At 39.3% G+C, this 20,005-nt stretch overlaps 1 protein-coding gene across 10 annotated transcripts in view; it reads right to left on the bottom strand.

Moving 5' to 3' along the window:
* The window catches only part of BEGAIN (brain enriched guanylate kinase associated), a 194,450-nt gene that overhangs the window by 42,472 nt on the left and 131,973 nt on the right, over positions 1 to 20,005 (bottom strand). For all 10 annotated transcript variants that reach the window (XM_064173099.1, XM_064173021.1, XM_064173512.1 and 7 more), the window contains one exon: positions 18,183 to 18,249. In XM_064173099.1, the coding sequence (XP_064029169.1) occupies positions 18,183 to 18,249 (67 nt within the window). The remainder of the gene's footprint in view (positions 1 to 18,182; positions 18,250 to 20,005) is intronic.

Raw genomic sequence — 20,005 nt, 5'->3', positions numbered from 1 at the left:
TAAAAGTCTCTGTGTCTCTGTATTGCTGTTGGTTTCTTCTCCTCCCAGACTGACAGACTTACACAGTTATTTTTCTCTCCTAGTCAGGATATTACAGGCAAGAGAGATGAAATCGCTGTTAAGAAGGGAGATGTAGAAATAGGAAAGAAGAACCAGCATCAAGCCAGTGTCCCAGTTTAGGGCCACAGGCTGCCCCAGACTGGAGGGCAGAAATGACAGTTACTCCTTTCGAAGAGTAAGGGTGAAGATACTGCACACTAATTGGAAGTTTAAAGGGGGGTTCTATTTACAGGTGCATATATGCAAAAGACAGTCAGGTAGAATGAATACATCCACAAGCTAGGCCACGTCTATGGGACTAAAACCTTCTAGAATCCTCCACTCCTCAGCAGGCCTGCGAGTAGGCCAAAACTGCTCTCCCCAGCTTAGGCCTTAGCAGGCCATATGGCGCAGTCCAAAGCTCCCTGCCGGCGAGAAGCCGTCTCCTCCACGCACACTGTGAGGTAAGCAGGGGCAGGCGCTCTTCCCATAGGAAAGAAGTGAAGGCAAGAAAGGCAGGGAGGAGAAGAGAGCAGTATCAGCCAGGCACAGCCTCATAATAAAGAATAACAATATTACAGTAGCCTGCGACAACCAGCTCTGTCCCCTGGGACAGGACTTTGTAGTTTCCTTAAGGGAACCTAGGCCCCCTGAAGCTACCACAGCCAGTCTTTTACCCATCCTTCCCCTATACGCTATATCTGAGTGGCAAAACTGGCCTCCATATCTCACAGAGGGAGGTCATACTGGGATTTTGGAAGAACTCCAGGCAACAGCATAGAATCGGGCAAGGAGGTTTTCAGGGGAGATGCACACAAGAGCCTAAGGCTCCTGCTCTTCTTCTCGCATTCCTTTGGGACTTCATCTCTTCTTGCTGCCATGCAGTCGACAATCCCTGTCATTTCCCACAAGAGCTGCCTTGATCTCCTTCCTTCCTTCCTTCCTTCCTTCCTTCCTTCCTTCCTTCCTTCCTTCCTTCCTTCCTTCCTTCCTTCCTTCCTTCCTTCCTTCCTTCCTTCCTTCCCTCCTTCCCTCCTTCCCTCCTTCCCTCCTTCCCTCCTTCCCTCCTTCCCTCCTTCCCTCCTTCCCTCCTTCCCTCCTTCCCTCCTTCCCTCCTTCCCTCCTTCCCTCCTTCCCTCCTTCCCTCCTTCCCTCCTTCCCTCCTTCCCTCCCTCCCTCCCTCCCTCCCTCTCTCCCTCCTTCCCTCCTTCCCTCCTTCCTTCCTTCCTTCCTTCCTTTCCAAACTCCTGGGAGAAGGAAGGGAGAAGGAAGATGGAGGAGGTAGAGGCCAAGGATTACTGTGAGGTAAAAAGAGATGGAGGCCAGGAACAGAAGGAAAAAAGAAGATGTGGAGAGTGCTGGTAAGTAAGACTTTCTGATCCTGGTACTGTAAGCAGTATCAGGGATGTATGTTCACTTGTGAGATGCATTGACTACTGTGCCTTGTCCTCCTACAGGCTGTACCATAAACGTATACCTTCCCTATTTTTTTCTGTTTCCTGTGCTTGTGCTCTGCCCTTAAGCCAGCAGACATCAAACTATTTCTAAACAATGAAACTTCAGGTTTGCTAGATTTGCAGCCAGTGGTACTGATCCAAAGAACGATGGCTGAACTTCATGAAAATAGTAATTTTGATAATTTCTGTTTACTATGCCCATTTTCCATTTCCTTCCTATTTCAGTAGCACATATGTATGACTTCCTTGTGTTGCCTGTGCAGGACATATTTGGGACCTTCTCTTTAAGTCAGTTTTAACTTCTTGTTTATATGACATGCAATACATTTTGTTTCAATGACATTGTCTACTCTTCAAGTCTACTCAATTTCACATCTTTCCACATCTATCCTATTCCAAATCTGTTCACCTTTTTCATGGTACGTCAGATGATTGAAAGCCAGGTGTAGTTGTAATACTTGCTGTTATTCAGTGAATCAACTGTTAATTGATTTTTGAGAAATCACTAATTCTGCCTAATCACTAATTCTGGGTAGAGATACTCAGTATTGTCTGGATTGCAATATGCACATTAAAGCAGAAGAACATATATTCTGGTGGGCATAGCAGACTGTAATGGGATCTTGCTAGTGCAAGAATACCTTGTTGGTAACTGGTTCTACATTCAGGCCTTGAGTAATCTTCACATCATGCTGTACTTGCTTGGAGGGGATATAAAAGGCGTCTGCCACAAGAAGTAAACTCACCTACCTAAGTGCTCTTTGGCAGAGCACTCCATGTATTAATGTATTTTCTCAGTTACATGTTCATGCCAACCTGACATGTCCTGCTGGTAGATAATCCTGGGCCAGCAGTGGTCTGTAGGTCATTATCAGTTTGGAATTAGTCAGTGTAGCAGACCTGAGTTGCTTCACAGGTGTTTCCCATATGACAAACATGGGGCTCAGAATTGAAGGGGGTGTTAGCTGAGAATAGACTCTGTTTCCTGGAGTTCTGTTTTCAGGTGTCTCCTGACTCTACTCCAATTCTTTTTCCTGCTCTTGAGGACTCCTTTCCAGCTTATTGCAACTGCTGTACCTGGGATGAGTTTAATATATATATGTTTTAAACTCTATTTTGGTATTAGATTGAGTCATAAAATTTGTTTTCCTTTCACCTCAGGTGCTTCTCCCCTTTTCCTGGGGGAGAGGTCATTGGGTAATGGAGCAACTGCTCTACTTTAGCCCCACACTTGTTCTACTAGCAGATGCCCCAGTTGTGATGTAATAAGGAAAATACGTTTTTGAGAAGTTAGACCATTTGTATTCCTACAATAAATACAATTAGAGTACAATCACATACTTTAGCAAAGAAGAAAAACAATTCTCCTGTTGATACACACAGAAGACAACACAGGACTGACAGATACTTGTATTATTTTAACAGTTCCTAGATTTTCTTCTCTCTCTCAATTGGGTGCTAAAAACTTATTCCTACTCCGCTTCAGAGATTTATAATGAAGATTATCTTTACAGATTTGTTGAAACCCCAAGTAGGACACATATAAAATTTTGACTTCAAAGTTCCTTGAAGTGCAGCATAAAAGATTCGTCTCTAATCCACGCTTGTACTTTTCATGTAGTTTCCCTGTGAAACAATCTGTGTTCCTCTAAAATTGTTGGCATTTAAAGTTAGGATGTCTTATGCATTGTGTGCTGTAATAAACTCTGTCTTAGTATTTATTGATGTCAGTCTTCTGTTATCCTTAAACGCTTCTGCAAGATCACTCAATTTAAAAGCTTTTACTTAGAGTTTGAAAAACCTTCTTCTGGCACAACAATATTCTGCTGAGAAGTTTTTGATTTAAGACCTCCCTTAGTTTAACTTGGCTCATGCTTAAATATTAGTACCACTGTATATTATTCTTTGTACTGCACCCAGGGATTTAGAGTAGTCTGAGTGCAACAGTAATACAAATGATTGATACAGCCTCTATCAAAGTTGCCAAACTTGCTAATCTCTATATTTACAATGTTAAAGTTTTCTATGAAATTGTCAGTGAACTTTTCCTTCACGGTATTAAATAAATCTGGTTGCTAGAGCCAAGCTGTGGAGAAGGCACAAATTAAACACATTATTAAACACATTGAAGTATAAGATGTCAACAAAGAGAATTTTCTCTTCATTCTGGTGGGTGCAGGTGTATCAGGAATTCTAGTTGAAAAACCCATGAAAGAAGGTTATTCTCCAGGATCCTGTTTTGCTATAATGACCAACAGTTTAAACTACCATTCTGCTCCTTTTTTATGTAGTCAATTTCTGTTGCTTCTTTCCTCTTCAGAATCTATTCCACTCTTCCTATGTGAGCCCAGACATCCCACTGACAAACTGCATTCATGAAGAAACTATTCCTTTTTTCTCTCTAGACATCATTTTCCAATCATCAGCCTGCTTCCATAAAGGCTTTCAATCATCTGAAGTCTTCTTGGATTCGAGTCCCTTGTGTAGACACAACACTTTCTTGCAGTTCAGGGGCATCCTACTCTCTCCTCAGCCCACTGTAAACATAGTTTAATTTTTGTACCCACTCTGTCCTGGTTCTATTCTGTGATTGGGCACCTTCTGAGGCCATTCATGCACCTCATGCTCTAGCTTCATCATGCTTCTACAGAGGTGACTATTTATTACCAGGAAAAATATATAGCATACATTTCTAATCTGACAGAAACATACTTTTTAAGCCAAGATGAAGTGTATTGCAAAAAACCAAAACCAAAACCCCAAACAAACCCATAAAAAAAACCCGCAAATAACAAACTCAAAACCCCAACAAAAAAATCCAAGTAAAAAACCAGAAAAAACACTGGCACCACCCCCCTCCCCCATCTCCCCCCCACGAAAACAACAACTATCCCTTGCTAGGAACTCCCAGCCTACTATTTCCTGCAGTAGCTATATGCCAATAAAGGCATTTTATACTTTAGAACACAAGTTGTGGGGTGGAGCTTTGTGTTTTTAATAATAAACCATAGAGCTCATCAAAAGGAAGCATTCATCCAATTACTGAGTAATTTTCAACATGAAGAAGTCACAGCTAAGAGTTGACTGTGGTACTGAAATCTGTCTCCTAGAGTTTTGTTATTGAAGTCTGTGAATGCAAGATTGTGCTTAATAATAGCTCTTTCATTTTTACTATGAAACCAACATTGACACTGTTAAATCTGATCTTGTCACTTTTTGCCTTCAGGTCAATAATGTTCTTGCAACTCATTTGATAACACAGTGGCAGAAATAAAAAGTCCTAAGTTGATCATATAGAAGACAATTAGGAATCTTGGTCTCTTCTAGTTGTGTTATCAAATTTGAACTTCGTGCAAAAGCTTCCCATCCTGCAGTATTGGAAATCTCTGCAGTTACTTAGGGCATCTGTTGATGCAGGAGGAGGGAAGAAAGTCTGAGTGGGATGAGAAAAGATGTGTGGATACACTGAAAACTCTTCACACAGCACAGAACTACAGCAACTTTCTTCAAACCCCAGTATGTTGCTACAAAGCTGAGCTAGCTTTGGTGTATTTGCAGAAGGAGGGCTGCAAGCACAGATGAGAGCTGGTGGAGAGGCTCATAAAATTTGTAAGAGAATCTCTGCAGAAATTAAATTCCTCTGAGGCTTTCTCCAACAGTTAAGACCTTAGGTGAGGGTGAGCTAAGCCCTTAGAGTTTATCAGATTTTGATTTAAAATCCCACAGGCTTTAATCTACAGGGACACTCTTCACGTTGTGCGAAGCCTTTGTTCGCTTCAGGTTAAATCTGATCTCCCCTTTGTAACGAATAAAATCTTTTGGAACCCTCAGGTCTTGGTAAAGGAACTGACTTATTTTAAAAACCACTGTTGGAGCAACAGGAACATCAAAACAAGGAAAGAGCAAAATATGTGATTTTGCACCTTGCTAAACATAGAATGATATTTAGGGATGCTGCTTGTACAGTCATCTATACAAGACCATATTCTCTCACCCCGGCATGCTACCAAGGAGTTACTGACACTGAACCTAGAAAATCATGCCTGCAATACAAGTTTAATATTTAGATAATGCATATAAAAAGAAAACCATCTGAAACTCTCATCATAAAAGCACTTGCAATGGGCAACCATCTGCTATTTCTGCAATGCACATGGCTTAGCAAAGCACAGTAAATATGAAAACCATACTTAAAAAAGAAAGCGTCATTACTTAATGATTCCTGAGTGGTTTTCAGTAGTTGTTTTGCTATTCTCACCAGTCTGATGCATTGTTTTCAAGAAAATCAGATGAGACAACTTCTTAATGGATTGAACTATTTTTTTCTCTCCCCCCCTTTTTTTTTTTCAGATCTACATAAATTTTTTAGTCTTTAGTCTTCTCAAGAATGATCACTTTAAATGTATTTGTCTTTTAGGACACAACACAGGTACCCAGGGAAAACATAGGAAGGGATTTGTAGCTCTGAATGACAGACTATTATTGCAGCCACAGGAGCCTGGTATTTACAGAGTCATAAGTCAACCTCATCTCACCATCTCCTGGTGAGGTACTGGGTAAAGCTCCTTGTCTAGTGTCTCAGTGGAAGAGGTGTGTCCAAAGGGTATTTAGGTTCATGTGCTTAGACACTTTAAAAGCTGGCAGTCATGCTGTTTCTCTTATTTGTCTAGAGAGAAGCCTGAGACTAGCTGACCCCTTATACTCAAGTAACAGGCTAGGAGTAGGTGATGTCAAGCATACATTGGCTTAAGTTCTGGCTAGTACTTACTTGTATTAACTTTGTTGAAAATGTAGTAGCTGGCTGAGAGGGAAACTCTTAGAAAAAAAGATATGACAATCTCTAGTTCACTTTTCCTCACTGTTCCTTGCATTTTTAATTTTAAAATAATGGTATATTAGATTTTCCTTCAACTTTCTGAAAATTCTTCATGATTCCCAGATTTCTTAGTAGTGCATATTAAAGCATCAACTGCACGTTTGATATGGTCATTCCAAAACCTGAAACTCTGTTTGCATAAAGTTACTAAGTGAAAATTGTTATCTGTATTTCCTATCATCCTTAATTACTATCAAATTACTAAATATTTTGTCATCTCATGATACAAAAATATGTTCCTGAACACAGAAAGCTCATTGACTTCTCCATTGCAGCACTAAAACCAAAGCATGCTCCATGAGGTCATGCAGGTAAAATATCAAAGTCATTGTTACAATTTCTTCTAACTATATGAACTTGATCTGTGTTATACCTAATATTTTATAAGTGATTTGCCTATATAGTTTTTTCCTTTATTCTCTATGTTTTAGGGCTAATAATTGGTATTGACTGATACCAGTTATTTCCAGTAGACACTAATACAGTTTCCATTTTACATAGCATTTCTTTCTTAAAGTTTTATGATGGTAGCTTTCTTCTCCTTTGTTCCTAAATGTGAGTTCTGCTCTTAGCAAAGTGGTATGAATGGTGATTGATAAGTATTTAAAATCTTATAGATGGTTTGAATCAAATAAATTGCTATTTTTGCCACCCCATCCCCCCCCCGTTTTTTCCACTAAATACATACATTATTGAGTTAGATTTTATTCTGTTTACAAATATACCATCTCTCACCAAAATCTACAGCTCATTTTATTTCAACACCAAGTCCCTGTATAATGAAGGCAAAGAGAGAATTCCTTCATGTTCAATGCAGCATTTTCATATCAGGAAATTGTTACTGTAATTTTATAACTACTTCTAAAAAGCTCTGTACTGATTGTAACTGGCTATCAGAGTAGGCCATTAAAGGTAGAAATGACAGCTTTCTCTTTTTTTTCCCTTCTTCTTCTGTGTGCTACAAATAGCTGTTCATAGAGCTATTGCACTGCTCACTGCAGTGCTATAGTCTGTGGCAGGTGCAGATCAGCATGTGATCTACCTCTGCCTTCTGTTAATAACTGTAGGAATATTTAAGACTACTATTTTAGAGTTGGCAGGCATAATACAGGATAGCATTCCCAACCTCTCCAACCCACTCAGTCTATCCTAAACAAGCTAATTTAACCATTTTAGTTGCACAAGTCCTTTCCATGAGCTTCAATCATAGTTTTGCACCAATGCATACATGTTGCTTCCAATTCTTTTAGCTTATTACTAGTTTTTTAGTGCAGGCATGGAGGCAGCTAGAGAGTCTCATAACTGTTGTTAACTGAATGGGTTTTATCCTTGACACCTTGTATTTATAGCAAATAAGAACACTTGATTTTTCCTGTTCAATCCTTTTTCAGTTGTTTATCTTGATGCCTGATTAGTATAGCTCACCAGTTCTGATGGCAATACTTTCCTGTTCGCTTCAGCAAAGTACAACTAAACCAAGCAGCTTCATTTCCTCATAGCAGATGGATCCATATTCTGCAGAACCTAAATTTGCCACCTAAAGTCACATGCCTAGTTAGCAACTCTTCTGAGGCATTCTGCTTTCTATTCTCTTTCTTGTAGGATAGGAAGGCTCTCTGACCAGGAACTATGTAGATGACTTCTATCTCTCAGCAGCTTCTTGAGACCTAGTCTTTTGGAGACTATAAAGCTATCTGGCATTAGTGCCTGTGGGGAAATTACCATCAAACTTCCTCATTCTAATATGTAAACCTTCAAATCAGCTTAAGGAGGATTATAGGCAGTTAAAAGAAGTTGAAAGAAGACAGATCCACGCTCCTTTAGCATTCTCTTCTAAAAGAGCTTCTGGCCTATACTTCTTCTTCCTCATGGAATATATTCTCACTCTTAATCTCTGGCTGTTTACCCAGAAAGAAAAAATCCTAGAAGGTGAACAATGGAAATCTGGGCAAGCCCATATAATGACAACTTAGCAAAATGTCATTGCAGCAGATAAAGCTAATTACGTGTGTTACCAGGGAATAAAATAAGCCTTGTTCAAATGAATTTTATCCCTGTAATGTGATATTTGCTGAGTTCCTGTGTCACTGTAACTGGGAACCCTGAGATGTAGATATATTAATATAGTAGTATCAAAGTCCACAGGGGAGCAGAACAGGTACTGGGGAGGTATCTAGTGAGAAGGTTCCATCACTCTGGGAAGGGAAATGGAGATAGCTGCTTCCCTTGGTGCAGAACATTATGCAGGACTGTCAGCATCAAACCTATATCTACAGACTTTTTTTTTATCCCCAGTGCACTCTAGGAACTTGTGTAACCAGGAGGAGAGGGATGAGTGATTAAGCAGAGACATTGAGCCTGAGGAAATAAAGACTTGCCCTGCTTTTCATGACCTGCTAGAAGTACCCGGTGCAGAAGTTTCTCTTGATCACACGGCAGGTTTGTCCCAGGACTCCAGCCAAAGACAGAAGAGTATTGCCACACTTGGAGTGGCTCCAGGGGAGGGTTTTGCTCACTCAGCTTCCTCCTCATATTCATCCCTTAAAGTCAGAAAGCTTCATCTCTACATGTGGGAAATCTTAGCAGACTGATGCAGCCATGTTTTGCACACCCTACATTTTCTTACTTCTTTGTTTTTGAAGATCTAACGAAACTGAATTCCTCATTGAAACACCTTTTATTAACATTTTGGGTATTAAGTTGAGTATTGAATGGCTGTACCTTGTTAGGATGAATTAAATATGTCTTGATAAGATAGATTTAATAATTGATAACTTAGTCATCTCTCATAAACTTTAACCTGCTTTCCTGGCATCTTGTATAGAAACTAAAGATTTATTTTATTTGACATCCTTCATCTATCTAAACACTGCATACTTTGATAAATTTATCTATCCACACTAGACCTTTGAAAGAAAAATTGCTAATTTTTTAAAACAGGGAAATATAGAAGTTCTGAAAGAAACCTTAAATTATCAGGTAATTTGAGGGAAAAAAAATCCCCAAACCAAGCAACAAACCCAGTATATTGAACTGTGCTTTCTTTAATCAATCCCACAAACCAGAAAACTATGTTTTGTGACAAAACAGAATCCCTAACTACTTTAACATCATCCAACATTCAAACAAACTTCATTGACCTTACTACAACTGGTGCATAAAGATCCATTCAGTAAATTTAGCTTCAGAAACTGTATTGAGAGACTTGGACTAATTTTATTAGAGGCTTTAATTTTGATTCTTCATCTAGTAGTTGGGTAACTGTAAAATAACTACTTATTAATTTAAATCTCATAGAGCTGATTGATGCATGCTAATGCATTTTAGATTTAATAATCACATCTTCCTTAATTGAATTGTATTTTCTCAGACAGAGCATATAATTAAATCAAGTCTTTTCTAATCCTTCTCATGCCAGATTACTCTATGGTACATTGGGGAAGAATAGTCAAAAGTAGCAATTTAGTTAATTTAATCTCATTGAAAAAAAAATCCATAGTCACATTGTGAATGTTTGGGATATTCATCATTTTCCAAAATTAAGAGATATATTTTTTCACACATGTCTTCTGCATTAATCAGGAGGTGTAAAAAAGCAGTAAGACTGAAAATACTTCTAGGAAGGAAATAGTTTTAAGAGAATCCAGCAAATTTACACAGCAGATGGTGAAATCTGCATACTACATGACAAGCAAGCTACTTCACAAAATTGCTCTCAAATGCCTTAATGAAGAATAAGGCTATTGCAGAGAAGGCACTGAAGACACTATCTCTTTACTGAGATAGTCTGATGTGCTTTTATATACCTGGTCAGTTGTTCCCAAGATGCAAGTCCAAGACCTAGGGTATTTCAAAACAGAAAGGATTAAAAAATCCTGTCTTGAATAAAGGAGCCAAGTGATCTAGACTTGGGGATGGAATATCATTCATAGTAGGATGTTCAAGTTTGGCATTTTCTTTTTATAATGGATCAGAAGAACAGGGTATAAGTTGTGCTGCCAGTGTGTCTTTTGTGTCCATAACACCTTAAAGGGTTTATTCTGCTATGGAAACAAGCAACATCTTCTCTCTCATGTGTTGTCTCATAACTGAATTACTGGCCTGATTTCCTTTGTTCATCTGATTTAAATTACAGACTTTTAGTAGTAAATGTCACAAGTTTTTGAATTTAAAATGACTTGTAGAGAATCTGGTTTCACTTCTGGAATTCCAAACTGTACAATGTTATCGAAGATAACATTGTGGAGCCACAGTGTTTTGTCAGGGAACTTTGATGTCATGTTTTATGCCATTTCACTTGAAAAATTATTTACTCTTAATATCATACTCAACTTGTTCTGGAAAAGTTCTTATAAAGATTTGTTTCCCTGACTACCCCATGCAACACCCTTGAAAGCTAATTTCATAGCAGTAAAAGGAAAAAAAATGTCACTGGCATATAATTAATAACACATCATGGAAAAATCTGGTTAGCAAAAATGTTGTCAGGGTTCTGTCTGTGCAGTAAAGGCATCCTTTGCTTTGTGAGTGGCTTGTAACACATATGCAGGATGATTATTTTTCTTCTGAGTGTGAAAATACAATAGTGTTGGTGCTTAGTGTTTATTCATGGGGGCAAGAACACATTGACTGAGGTCAATAGGCATATTGACTTTCTGAGCAGAATATGTCAGGTTTTGTCTTACCATTGTTTGTTTCTTATTTGAAGTAAGGCCAACCTACACAGTGTATCCTGTTTAAAAGGGCATTATAATAAAAACTGCTTACATTTGTACCTCCTGCTGAAGGTCTTGCCACAATGTCATCTGGAAATATTCCTCATGTTTTCAGCTCAAAGAATGACCTATGTCTGATATGAACTCAGGGTAGAGGCACCTGTTGTCCCTTATTCCGCTCTTTTGGAACAGGGATCTGAGCAGAAAATCTGAGCTCTAAATGACAATACTTTATCTAAATTCAACAAATGCAAGCAAACTTTGTTGTAGACTGGAGAAGGATTCTGTCATTCTGGATCTGAATTCTGCTTAAATAAACTTTTTTTTTTTAATATAAAATATGGGTGAATAAGGTATCAGTTTACATTCTGATTGCTTCTCTAAGCATCAATTAGCTGGCTGTTCTTTTTCAAGTTCTCAGGAGTTTAATCCAGGCACTGGATATCTTACATGTCAAAACATTTAATCCAATTTATAACTTTTTGTCCTGTAGACTTAAGATCAATTCTTTGGGAAACCAGCAGTGCTGAGGATATGTTCTTTGTAGATGAACATGATCAGTTCATTACCTAACCTCGCTGCCAGCAGGACCAACTTGTTGGAAGCCAAAGGGATGGTTTTATCTGCCATCATGCTCCTTGGTCTCTCCCAGCATTGCAATTATACTTGAAAAAAAATCTTACCTGTCAGCTTATTAAAAACCTTTCTGAGCTGGCTAGTCAGCTTCACAGCCTGTGATCCTTCTGCTAACGATTTAGAGGCAGTTGACAAAATGTACCTATAGTCATTCCGCACAACTATCATCTCCCACATTTCAAATCAGTGCTACACCATGCCAGGGCAGAGCCCTTCTGGATAATACAATGCTGAATAAATTATAGCTGAAGGGAATAGGGATGATGTTGATTGATGTTAATTCCCTGAAGTCAATGTAATCTTCTAAGGCTATATTACTGACAGTAGGTTGAAAGAAGAAATGTTTGTTCCTGGAGCAAAAAACAGCAAAAGGGAAAGAAAACATACAAAATTACATATTATCGTATCTCTAGTGAACAAAGAGGACTCTGCTGGAGGTATAGGCGACTTGTGATGATAAAAGTGACCAAAGATTTTATGATGTTGATGCACCTGTAGTACTATTTTGTGAGCACAAGGGATGTAATTAAAACAAGACAATATACAAATCAGTCTTTCTTCGTCCCTCTTCATTTTCTCTCCACAAAAGTAATTGTCTTTTTGTATCATAGAATACAAGGCAAAGGTCAAAGATAGCCACATGCCAGAAATATTTCTGTTATTTTCAGCTACTTCAAAAGCAACATTTTTTTCTATTATCAACTGGTCAATATGGTAGGCCCCAGGGCTGTTCTGAGAGACAGAGATTAAACCATGGAGATTAGGGTGAAGAAAATTATTAGAAACCTCAGGCAGAAATGCATACTGGTGGAACATGTTGAGAAAGAAAGAGTTCTGTCAAGAAACAGAGACAAGATTGGAAGTGAGAAGTGTCCATTGTCACTTTACACCTTCCACAGGTGGCTTATACCTGTGGAAAACATCCTACTAAGAGGAAGAAACAGAGCAGAAGAGTAGTCCCACCGCTTTGGAAAAGAGTAGCAAGTAGTTTCCAGCACAGTTTCTCACAGTGTCATATTTTTCTACAGCAAATAGGAAGAGGCTGGACTGCTTGCAGAAGTCTTGGGAAGATGAATTGCCCTGCCAGCCACATAACAATGAAATAACAATGGGTAATGAATCTATTCAGACAGAGAAAGGACTGAGGATGTCTGAAAGTCTGTGTGCTCAAGCAAGGTGGAGTCATGTTCCTAGTTTACACAGGCAGATTCTTTTATTTAACTGCAAAACATATGCATCTACTCAGTCTGAACCTGTGTAGTTGCTACAGGTGTTAATGTGTGTAGGCTTAAAAGGCTGGTTCTGTTTGGTCTATTTGCTACATTTTTTTCTAGACAAATAGTGTGGAAAGAGAAATGGAGATCTTTAGCACAAAACGCCTGTAAGCATAAAAAGATGAAACCTGAAGTCCTCTTAGACATGCATTTTTTCAACTGCTGGTTTTATAAATGATTTGCCTCCGTGGCATTTATGGTCACTTCCTTCCTTAGAAATGTTGTTTTGGTCCACAAAACATGGACCTTCTGCCTTAACTAACCAGCTCATGAGTCCCTCTTGAAATTCACAGCTGTTTTCACTGAATGTGAGCAAATGAGCCTGCCAGGTTGAGCTGACTCTAAACTTTTCTTGTCTTTGGGATGCAAATCCTTTAAAGTATATTTAGGTCATCTTTACTTGATTTTCCTGGGACATAGAGGAGTGAGGAGGGCGGGGGGAGGGAGGGGAAGCAAGTTATTCTTCAGAAAGAATATTAAAAACATGTACTCTAAATCACTGCATTTGAAGTGATTTCACTGTGGAAGCTGTTGTGTTCCATGCAGGAATCTAAACATGCTGTGCTTCTGCTTTCCTTAGTTTTGTCTCAGAACAAGGCTTTCTCGCCATTGCCTTCATCTTTCACTTATGATTTAAACCATATCTGGGAGTGACTGATAGCAGTTGTAGGAGTCTCAGGTGCAATCTAGTGACTGGCTTCAATTCCAAAGCCAAAGTGCTGGGCTTGCCAGCCTAGCTGAAATTGTTCATTGAATTTCTTGCCATTTTCCATATCATTTACCTTCTTAGCCTTGACACCCAGCAAGCTGCTTCCTTTAAAATAAGATTCCCCTGACACAAAATCTTAGAGCACCACTTAAAATTGCCCAGCTCATATTTAATTAATCTTTGGATTTTCCCAACTGGAGATGCTTAAGTATGTATTATGACCACCAGACTGTAAAGCCCCAGATATTCAAGAGCTGGATAAATAACTCATAATAACATAGAGCATAAAATATTCTCTGTACCTCTTAGTCCTCTTCTAGCTCATAGGCAGAGGAAGAAACAGGATAAAAACCAGTGCATCATTTCGGACCCAATTGTCCTTAACACAAATTCCTTTTTACAGATGGTTTATATATCCATTCCTTCCAAATTTATAACTGACTCACATTCCCCCAGCCTGCCTTGGTGAAAATGAAAAATCAGGTATGAATATGATGTAACAGTTTTCATCTTGACAGGTGATAAAACATGTAATGCTCTCTGTGTCAAGGGATGATGCAGAGGAGAAGCCAAAGCCCCAGTGGCTGAGGATGTTGCAAAGGAGGTTGGCAGGGCTGGTGTAGCCAGTAGCCAGCACTTCCTGCACAGCAGATCATAGTAGTCCAGTCACATTTCTGATGTCTGAAACCATTCACTATTGCCTGTGCTCCTGAAAGGCTCTGAACAGACACTGAGGGAGGAGAAAGCAGTTTATTTCCTTAAAACCAACAGGATTTGGGATGACCATTTAAAGAATGAGAGCTGTTCATTGGTTTGGCAGAAGGCTTGAGTGAGATGGGTCAGTAGATGAAGGGGCATGGTGAACTAAGGGTCTGCAGAGTTGCTACATTGATCTATCTGCTGTTTTCTATGATCATCAAAGGGCTCTGTTCCTCACCAGATGGATGACACCTTCCATATCCACCTCCAGTATTCCCTGTGCATTTTTATATTAGAGACAGATAGCGTGCATTTTAGAAAGAGCAGAGGTTTACATTCTGGCTTCTTGAAGGACTTTGCATGACAAGTGAGCCTATGTCCCAGAGCTGTCTGTCTGTCAAACTGTTTCTTTGATGTTACAGAAGACTTATTTCAGAGTGTTACTGGAGAATAAGTTATCTTTGCAGGAAAAACTCTGTTTCAAGAACAGTGAAAACAGTCAACTTGCTAGAAGGAAGGGATGCCTCCAGACTTACTAGAGAGAAAGTATCCATCCAGAGGGACCCGGACAGGCTGGAGAGGTGGGCCTAGGCTAACCTCATGACATTCAACAAGGTCAAGCGTAAGGTCCTGCACCTGGGGTTGGTGCAATCCCAAGCACAAATTCAGGCTGTGTGGCAAATGGCTGGAGAGGAGCCCTGAGGAAAAGGACCTGGGAGTCTGGGTTGATGAAAAGCTCAACATGAGCTGACAATGTGCATGTGCAGCCCAGACAGCCAACCATGTCCTGGGCTGCATCAAGAGAAGCGTGGCCAGCAGGGCAAGAAAGGGGATTCTGCCCCTTTACTCTGCTCCGGTCAGACCCCATATGGAGTACTGTGTGCAGTTCTGGAGCCTCCAACATGGGAAGGACATCAAACTGTTAGAGTGAGTCCAGAGGAGGTCATGAAGATGATCAGAGGGCTGGTGCACCTCTGCTATAAAGACAGGTTACAAGAGTTGGGGCTGTTCAGCCTGGAGAAGGCTTTGAGGAGATCTTGTTTTGTGCTTTCAGTAACTGAAAGGAGCCTACAAGAAGACAGGAGAGGGACTATTTACAAGGTCTTGTAATGGCAGGATGAGGACTAATGGGTTTAAACTGGCAGAGGGGAGATTTAAACTAGATGTTAGGAAGAAGTTCTTTACAGTGAGGGTGGTGAAACCCTGGAACAGGTTGCACATGTAGGTTGTGGATACTCCCTCCCTGGAGGTGTTCAAGGCTAGGTTGGATGTGGGCCTTGAGTGACCTGTTCTAGTGGGAGGTGTCCCTGCCTATGGCAGGAGGATTGGAACTGGATGAACTCTGAGGTCCCTTCCAAACTAAATCATTCTATGATTCTATGAAAATGCAGATGGGGGAGAAGAAATGGGTGTGGTTTTCTTTGGCAGTTGGGTTTATTAAGCAGCCATTATTAGGTATTGGGTCTTCCCAAATGTAGATAACATTAAGGATCTGGCTTATAGCTTTAAAGGTAAAATTACAGAACTAACTGCAACTGACTGCCTTAAAACTTTGGAAATTTTCAGAAATTTTGTTGCTTTAATCTATTGAGGATCATATGAGTGATGCAGTTATTAAGATCATATAAAGGTTTTCTTGACATATGGCTGGGATGACTCCTATGATCTACTTTTGACTGCTGTTTGTGAGCAGCAAGACCATAGCAGGCCATCCTCAGGAAACTCAGATGAGGATTAGGAAAAGTGAAGACAACTGGAACTAAATGTTATAAAAAGTTCTTTAATTGAACAGTCCTATGATAGTCCATAAATTGAGGGCTCTGATTAGTCTTTTAGTAGATCTTAAAGGAAAAGTCAATTATTTTAATTGAGGGCTTGGATTATTTTATGCATCTCTTTTGTTGTTTGGTTGTTTTGGTTTTTGATGGTTTTGTTTGGTTTTGTTTTGTTGTTGTGGTATTTTGCTTTTATTTAGCTGATGGTCTTTGGAATATCCTGAAAATCAGATGGTTTGACTTACCTGAATCAAATATGATGCTAATTTCTTAGTAGCTTTCTGTACAGTTCCTATTTGACATATTTTTGGGCTTGTCTTCCCTTCAATTTCAGTGCTTCAGAAGGCAAAGCAATCTGGAGTCAAGTGGTGCACAGAGCCTGCTTGATCTCCTTCAAGCCTCTAAAGGTACCTTCAATGACTATCATATTAGTGGGACAAAAAAAGGTGCTGTGCTCCATGGAAGCAGTCTGCTTTATGTGCTCTGCTCTGAAATAATTTCTCAGGGTTTTATGTGGATACTGGTACAGCAGTTTAAATACTCTTTGATTTGATCTGAAATGTCTGATAGAAAAGCATGGATTTTTTTTTTTTGGCAATCCTTCTTTCTATGTTTCTAATCCTTTTATTTCATTTATCAGTCAGAATGCCTCTATTTTATTTATCTTTTGTAGTGCACATGTATAAAATATTAGGCCACAGAGGAAGACAAAATCCTGAAGTGATTTGAGTGAAAGGAAAAATAACATAACAAAGGAGAAGTGGAGGAAAAAAAGCAATAATGAGAGATCAAATGTTATTTATGCCTGTACAGTGTTTATACATCATTTACGAACAAACATTAACTGTAACCCAGCTGTAACTTTGCCCTGTTGTTAGGCAGTTACAATAGCATCAGTAGCCTATTCATTGTCAGCTATTTAAACAGACTCCTGAGATAAGAACAAGGACAACTTCTAAATTGTGTTTCCCATTTCTCAGTAAAGGCTGCTGTCTTTCCAGTATGTTGCCATAGTCTCTATTTACTTTAAAAACACAATCTCTTCCCCTCATTCTAAGCTGCCCACCCACGCAAATGTTACATCTGAGGCTTGTGTAATATGTGAGCTTATCTGAGCACCCTTATAGCTGTACATCAAGGCTCTGTCTGGACCTACATACCACATGTTTATGTGTGTGCACTGTTCTTGCTAGAGCCATGCTAGCTGTGGGGCTGAGAAGGAAAAGGCAACAACTTACTGTAGTGAGCCGGGAGAGGAGGATAAAACTCAGGCTGTCCTCAAGACTAGAAGATCTATTGAAATTTCAAGTTGTCATTCTTCCTCTTTAAAATTTTCTATGTAAATTTTCTCCTTATGGTGAATATGATGTCCCAGCAGCATTAGCAACGAGCTAGGGCACTAAAGGCATTACTATTTCTTTTAAACAACAAACTATCTTGAATGAGTGGTGTGTGGATCCTCTAAATGGTAATGTTTTCCTCAATTGCTAATTGGCCTGTGACAGTGACATTGACATTGCAGAGGCAGACACTTGTAGACAGGAAATTAATACATTGAGTTTGATAGTTATGAAAGCAAATAATCTCCACGCTCTGCTAAAACACTTAAAAGCTGATCAAAAGCATCTCAGAAGCATGAGAAAACCCTGGATCACCTTTTATTTTTTTTTTTTAATGAAAATGTATTTTAAACCCACAAAGTTATTAGCTAAATTAACAAGAATTGTATTAAAGGTACAAATTACTCAGCCAGATCATCAGCCAGTGCAATCTCCATTTAAATTGGAGTTATGCTGTTGTACAAAGCTTGAGTTCAAGGTCAAGAGACAGTTAAAGCCATATATCTTTTTTAAGCAGGCTGTATTTCTGCATTTGAAGCAGGAGTTTGTGGGTTTTGTTTGTTTCTTTTTGTTACATTATATATTTATTTGTCCTATGACTTATGAACTATATAAACACACTTAATATTAAAAAAACACCACCAACAAAAATCCAAACTTACCATTCTGTAAAGCTTATCCTCCAGATCCTGATTAATTCTTTGTAAGGCTAGGTAATTGTTCTGTATCCTAAAACAAAGATGATATCATATAATTGAACACATTGTTTCTTGTGTTGCTTTTTATCTGTAATTTCCAGATCAGTAAAAATCCATGACTTGCACTACTTGAAATCTATTTTCTTATCACTCCTCTTGCCAGCTAGTGCCTGCCCTTGAAATATAGTTAGCATCTACTGCCTAAGCAAAACTTTGTTGTGTTTGTTTACTATATTTAATGGCAAATTTCAGCAGGAAGTGAAAAAGATGTTTGCTGTTCTGCACTTCTGTGCAGACATGCATTGCAGTGTGGGAACTTGCATAAAGAGACTGTAGATTTACATTAGTCTCAAGAATACCATGTCAGATAGGAAGCTCAAGCTGTACGCTTAGAAAGTGCAGGAAATAAATAGAAGGAGCTCTCAATATGGAGAACTGCAGCAGAATCCTAATGAGCATAACAAAACCAACACATGAGCATTACAACATGACTTAATGGAGAATAGTCCTTCATTTTACACACGTTCAAGGAATTGCTTATTCTCAAGAGCTAAACACATCCTCTTTCTTCAGGAAATATGTTTAGACATCTCTAGCCAGGAAAAGGTGGATATTTATCTCACTAAGGGGCTGAATGGACTCACAAAAAGGACTTTCCTGATTATTCCAGAGCGATACACCAAAGAAAAGTTTCAGTCTGTACACCTTTCAATGGCTTACATGTTAACCTTGACACGGGAAGGGAGCAAATAAGCTGGGCAGCCCGTGGGGGAAAAAATAGCTATTTTTGTAGCAGCACTGCCCTTTTCTTCCGAGAAGATAAAGAAGGTATTTCTTTGTTCTTGTTTGCATGTATCACCGCTGCAGGATGTATAGCATTTGTAAAGCAAATGTTAGAAGTGCAGTTGGGAAAAGTTTGTCTGAATAAATCTATATGTCTATACTGGGATTCTTGGGTCAACAGGTTGAAACATTTTCAGTGGTCAGTTGATTTTAGGTAATAGTCAAGTGTGTTGTGAGACTGAATTCAGATGTAATACACATTCATTCCACAAAAAGTCACTTCTTCTGAGAAGCCTGGGTCTGGATTTTTTTTCCATGATGATCAGGAAGAGGCTTTTTGGCTTACCATACAGCTACCATTGGTTGTTGAGATTACAATGAAGACCTCTGTTTGAACCGTGTCATGGCTACGAAACAAGAGATTCAGGCCAACCATTCCTGGCAGTGAAGTGTCTCTCTCTGCTTCTATTGACATGGAGATTTTCTTTCCAGCTAAATGATCAAAATTCTCTCTTCAAAGACAGGCCAGTGGCACCCATTGAGAAGCATGCAGGGCTCCAGCTGGGTATGCAGTAATAGTGTTACTCCTGTCACGTAGACCTGGGAGGAGAGATCTGTGCCAGGGACGGCTACTCTGTGGGCATAAATAATTACATCCCCATGGGTGAGTCTCCCAGAGGTAGGGAGAGACAGCCCAGTGTCAAGGCAGCTTTTTCAAACATGCCTTGTGAGCCTGGGGAGAAGTATCAGTGTTGTGTATATTTTACAGAGCTATGGAGCAGAGATTCTTCCCTGTACAGGTGATCTGTGGTAAAGGGCATTTTCTAAGGTGCTGACCCAAACGGGCTGAAAATCTATGAGACTTGTACTAACTTACAGCATGATCATTAGTTGCTTCTTCTCACAGTGTCACTGTGTAAATGTCCCGGTGACATAAAGGACTGACTGAAGTTTGCAGATCTCTGCTTTGTTCACGCTCTTATTAGATGCAGCATTTGCTTCTA

Source organism: Pogoniulus pusillus, chromosome 1, assembly GCF_015220805.1.
Source record: "Pogoniulus pusillus isolate bPogPus1 chromosome 1, bPogPus1.pri, whole genome shotgun sequence".
NCBI lineage: Eukaryota > Metazoa > Chordata > Aves > Piciformes > Lybiidae > Pogoniulus > Pogoniulus pusillus.
The sequence above is the reverse complement of the archived record's forward strand: the minus strand, read 5'-3'. Positions and strand labels throughout refer to the sequence as shown.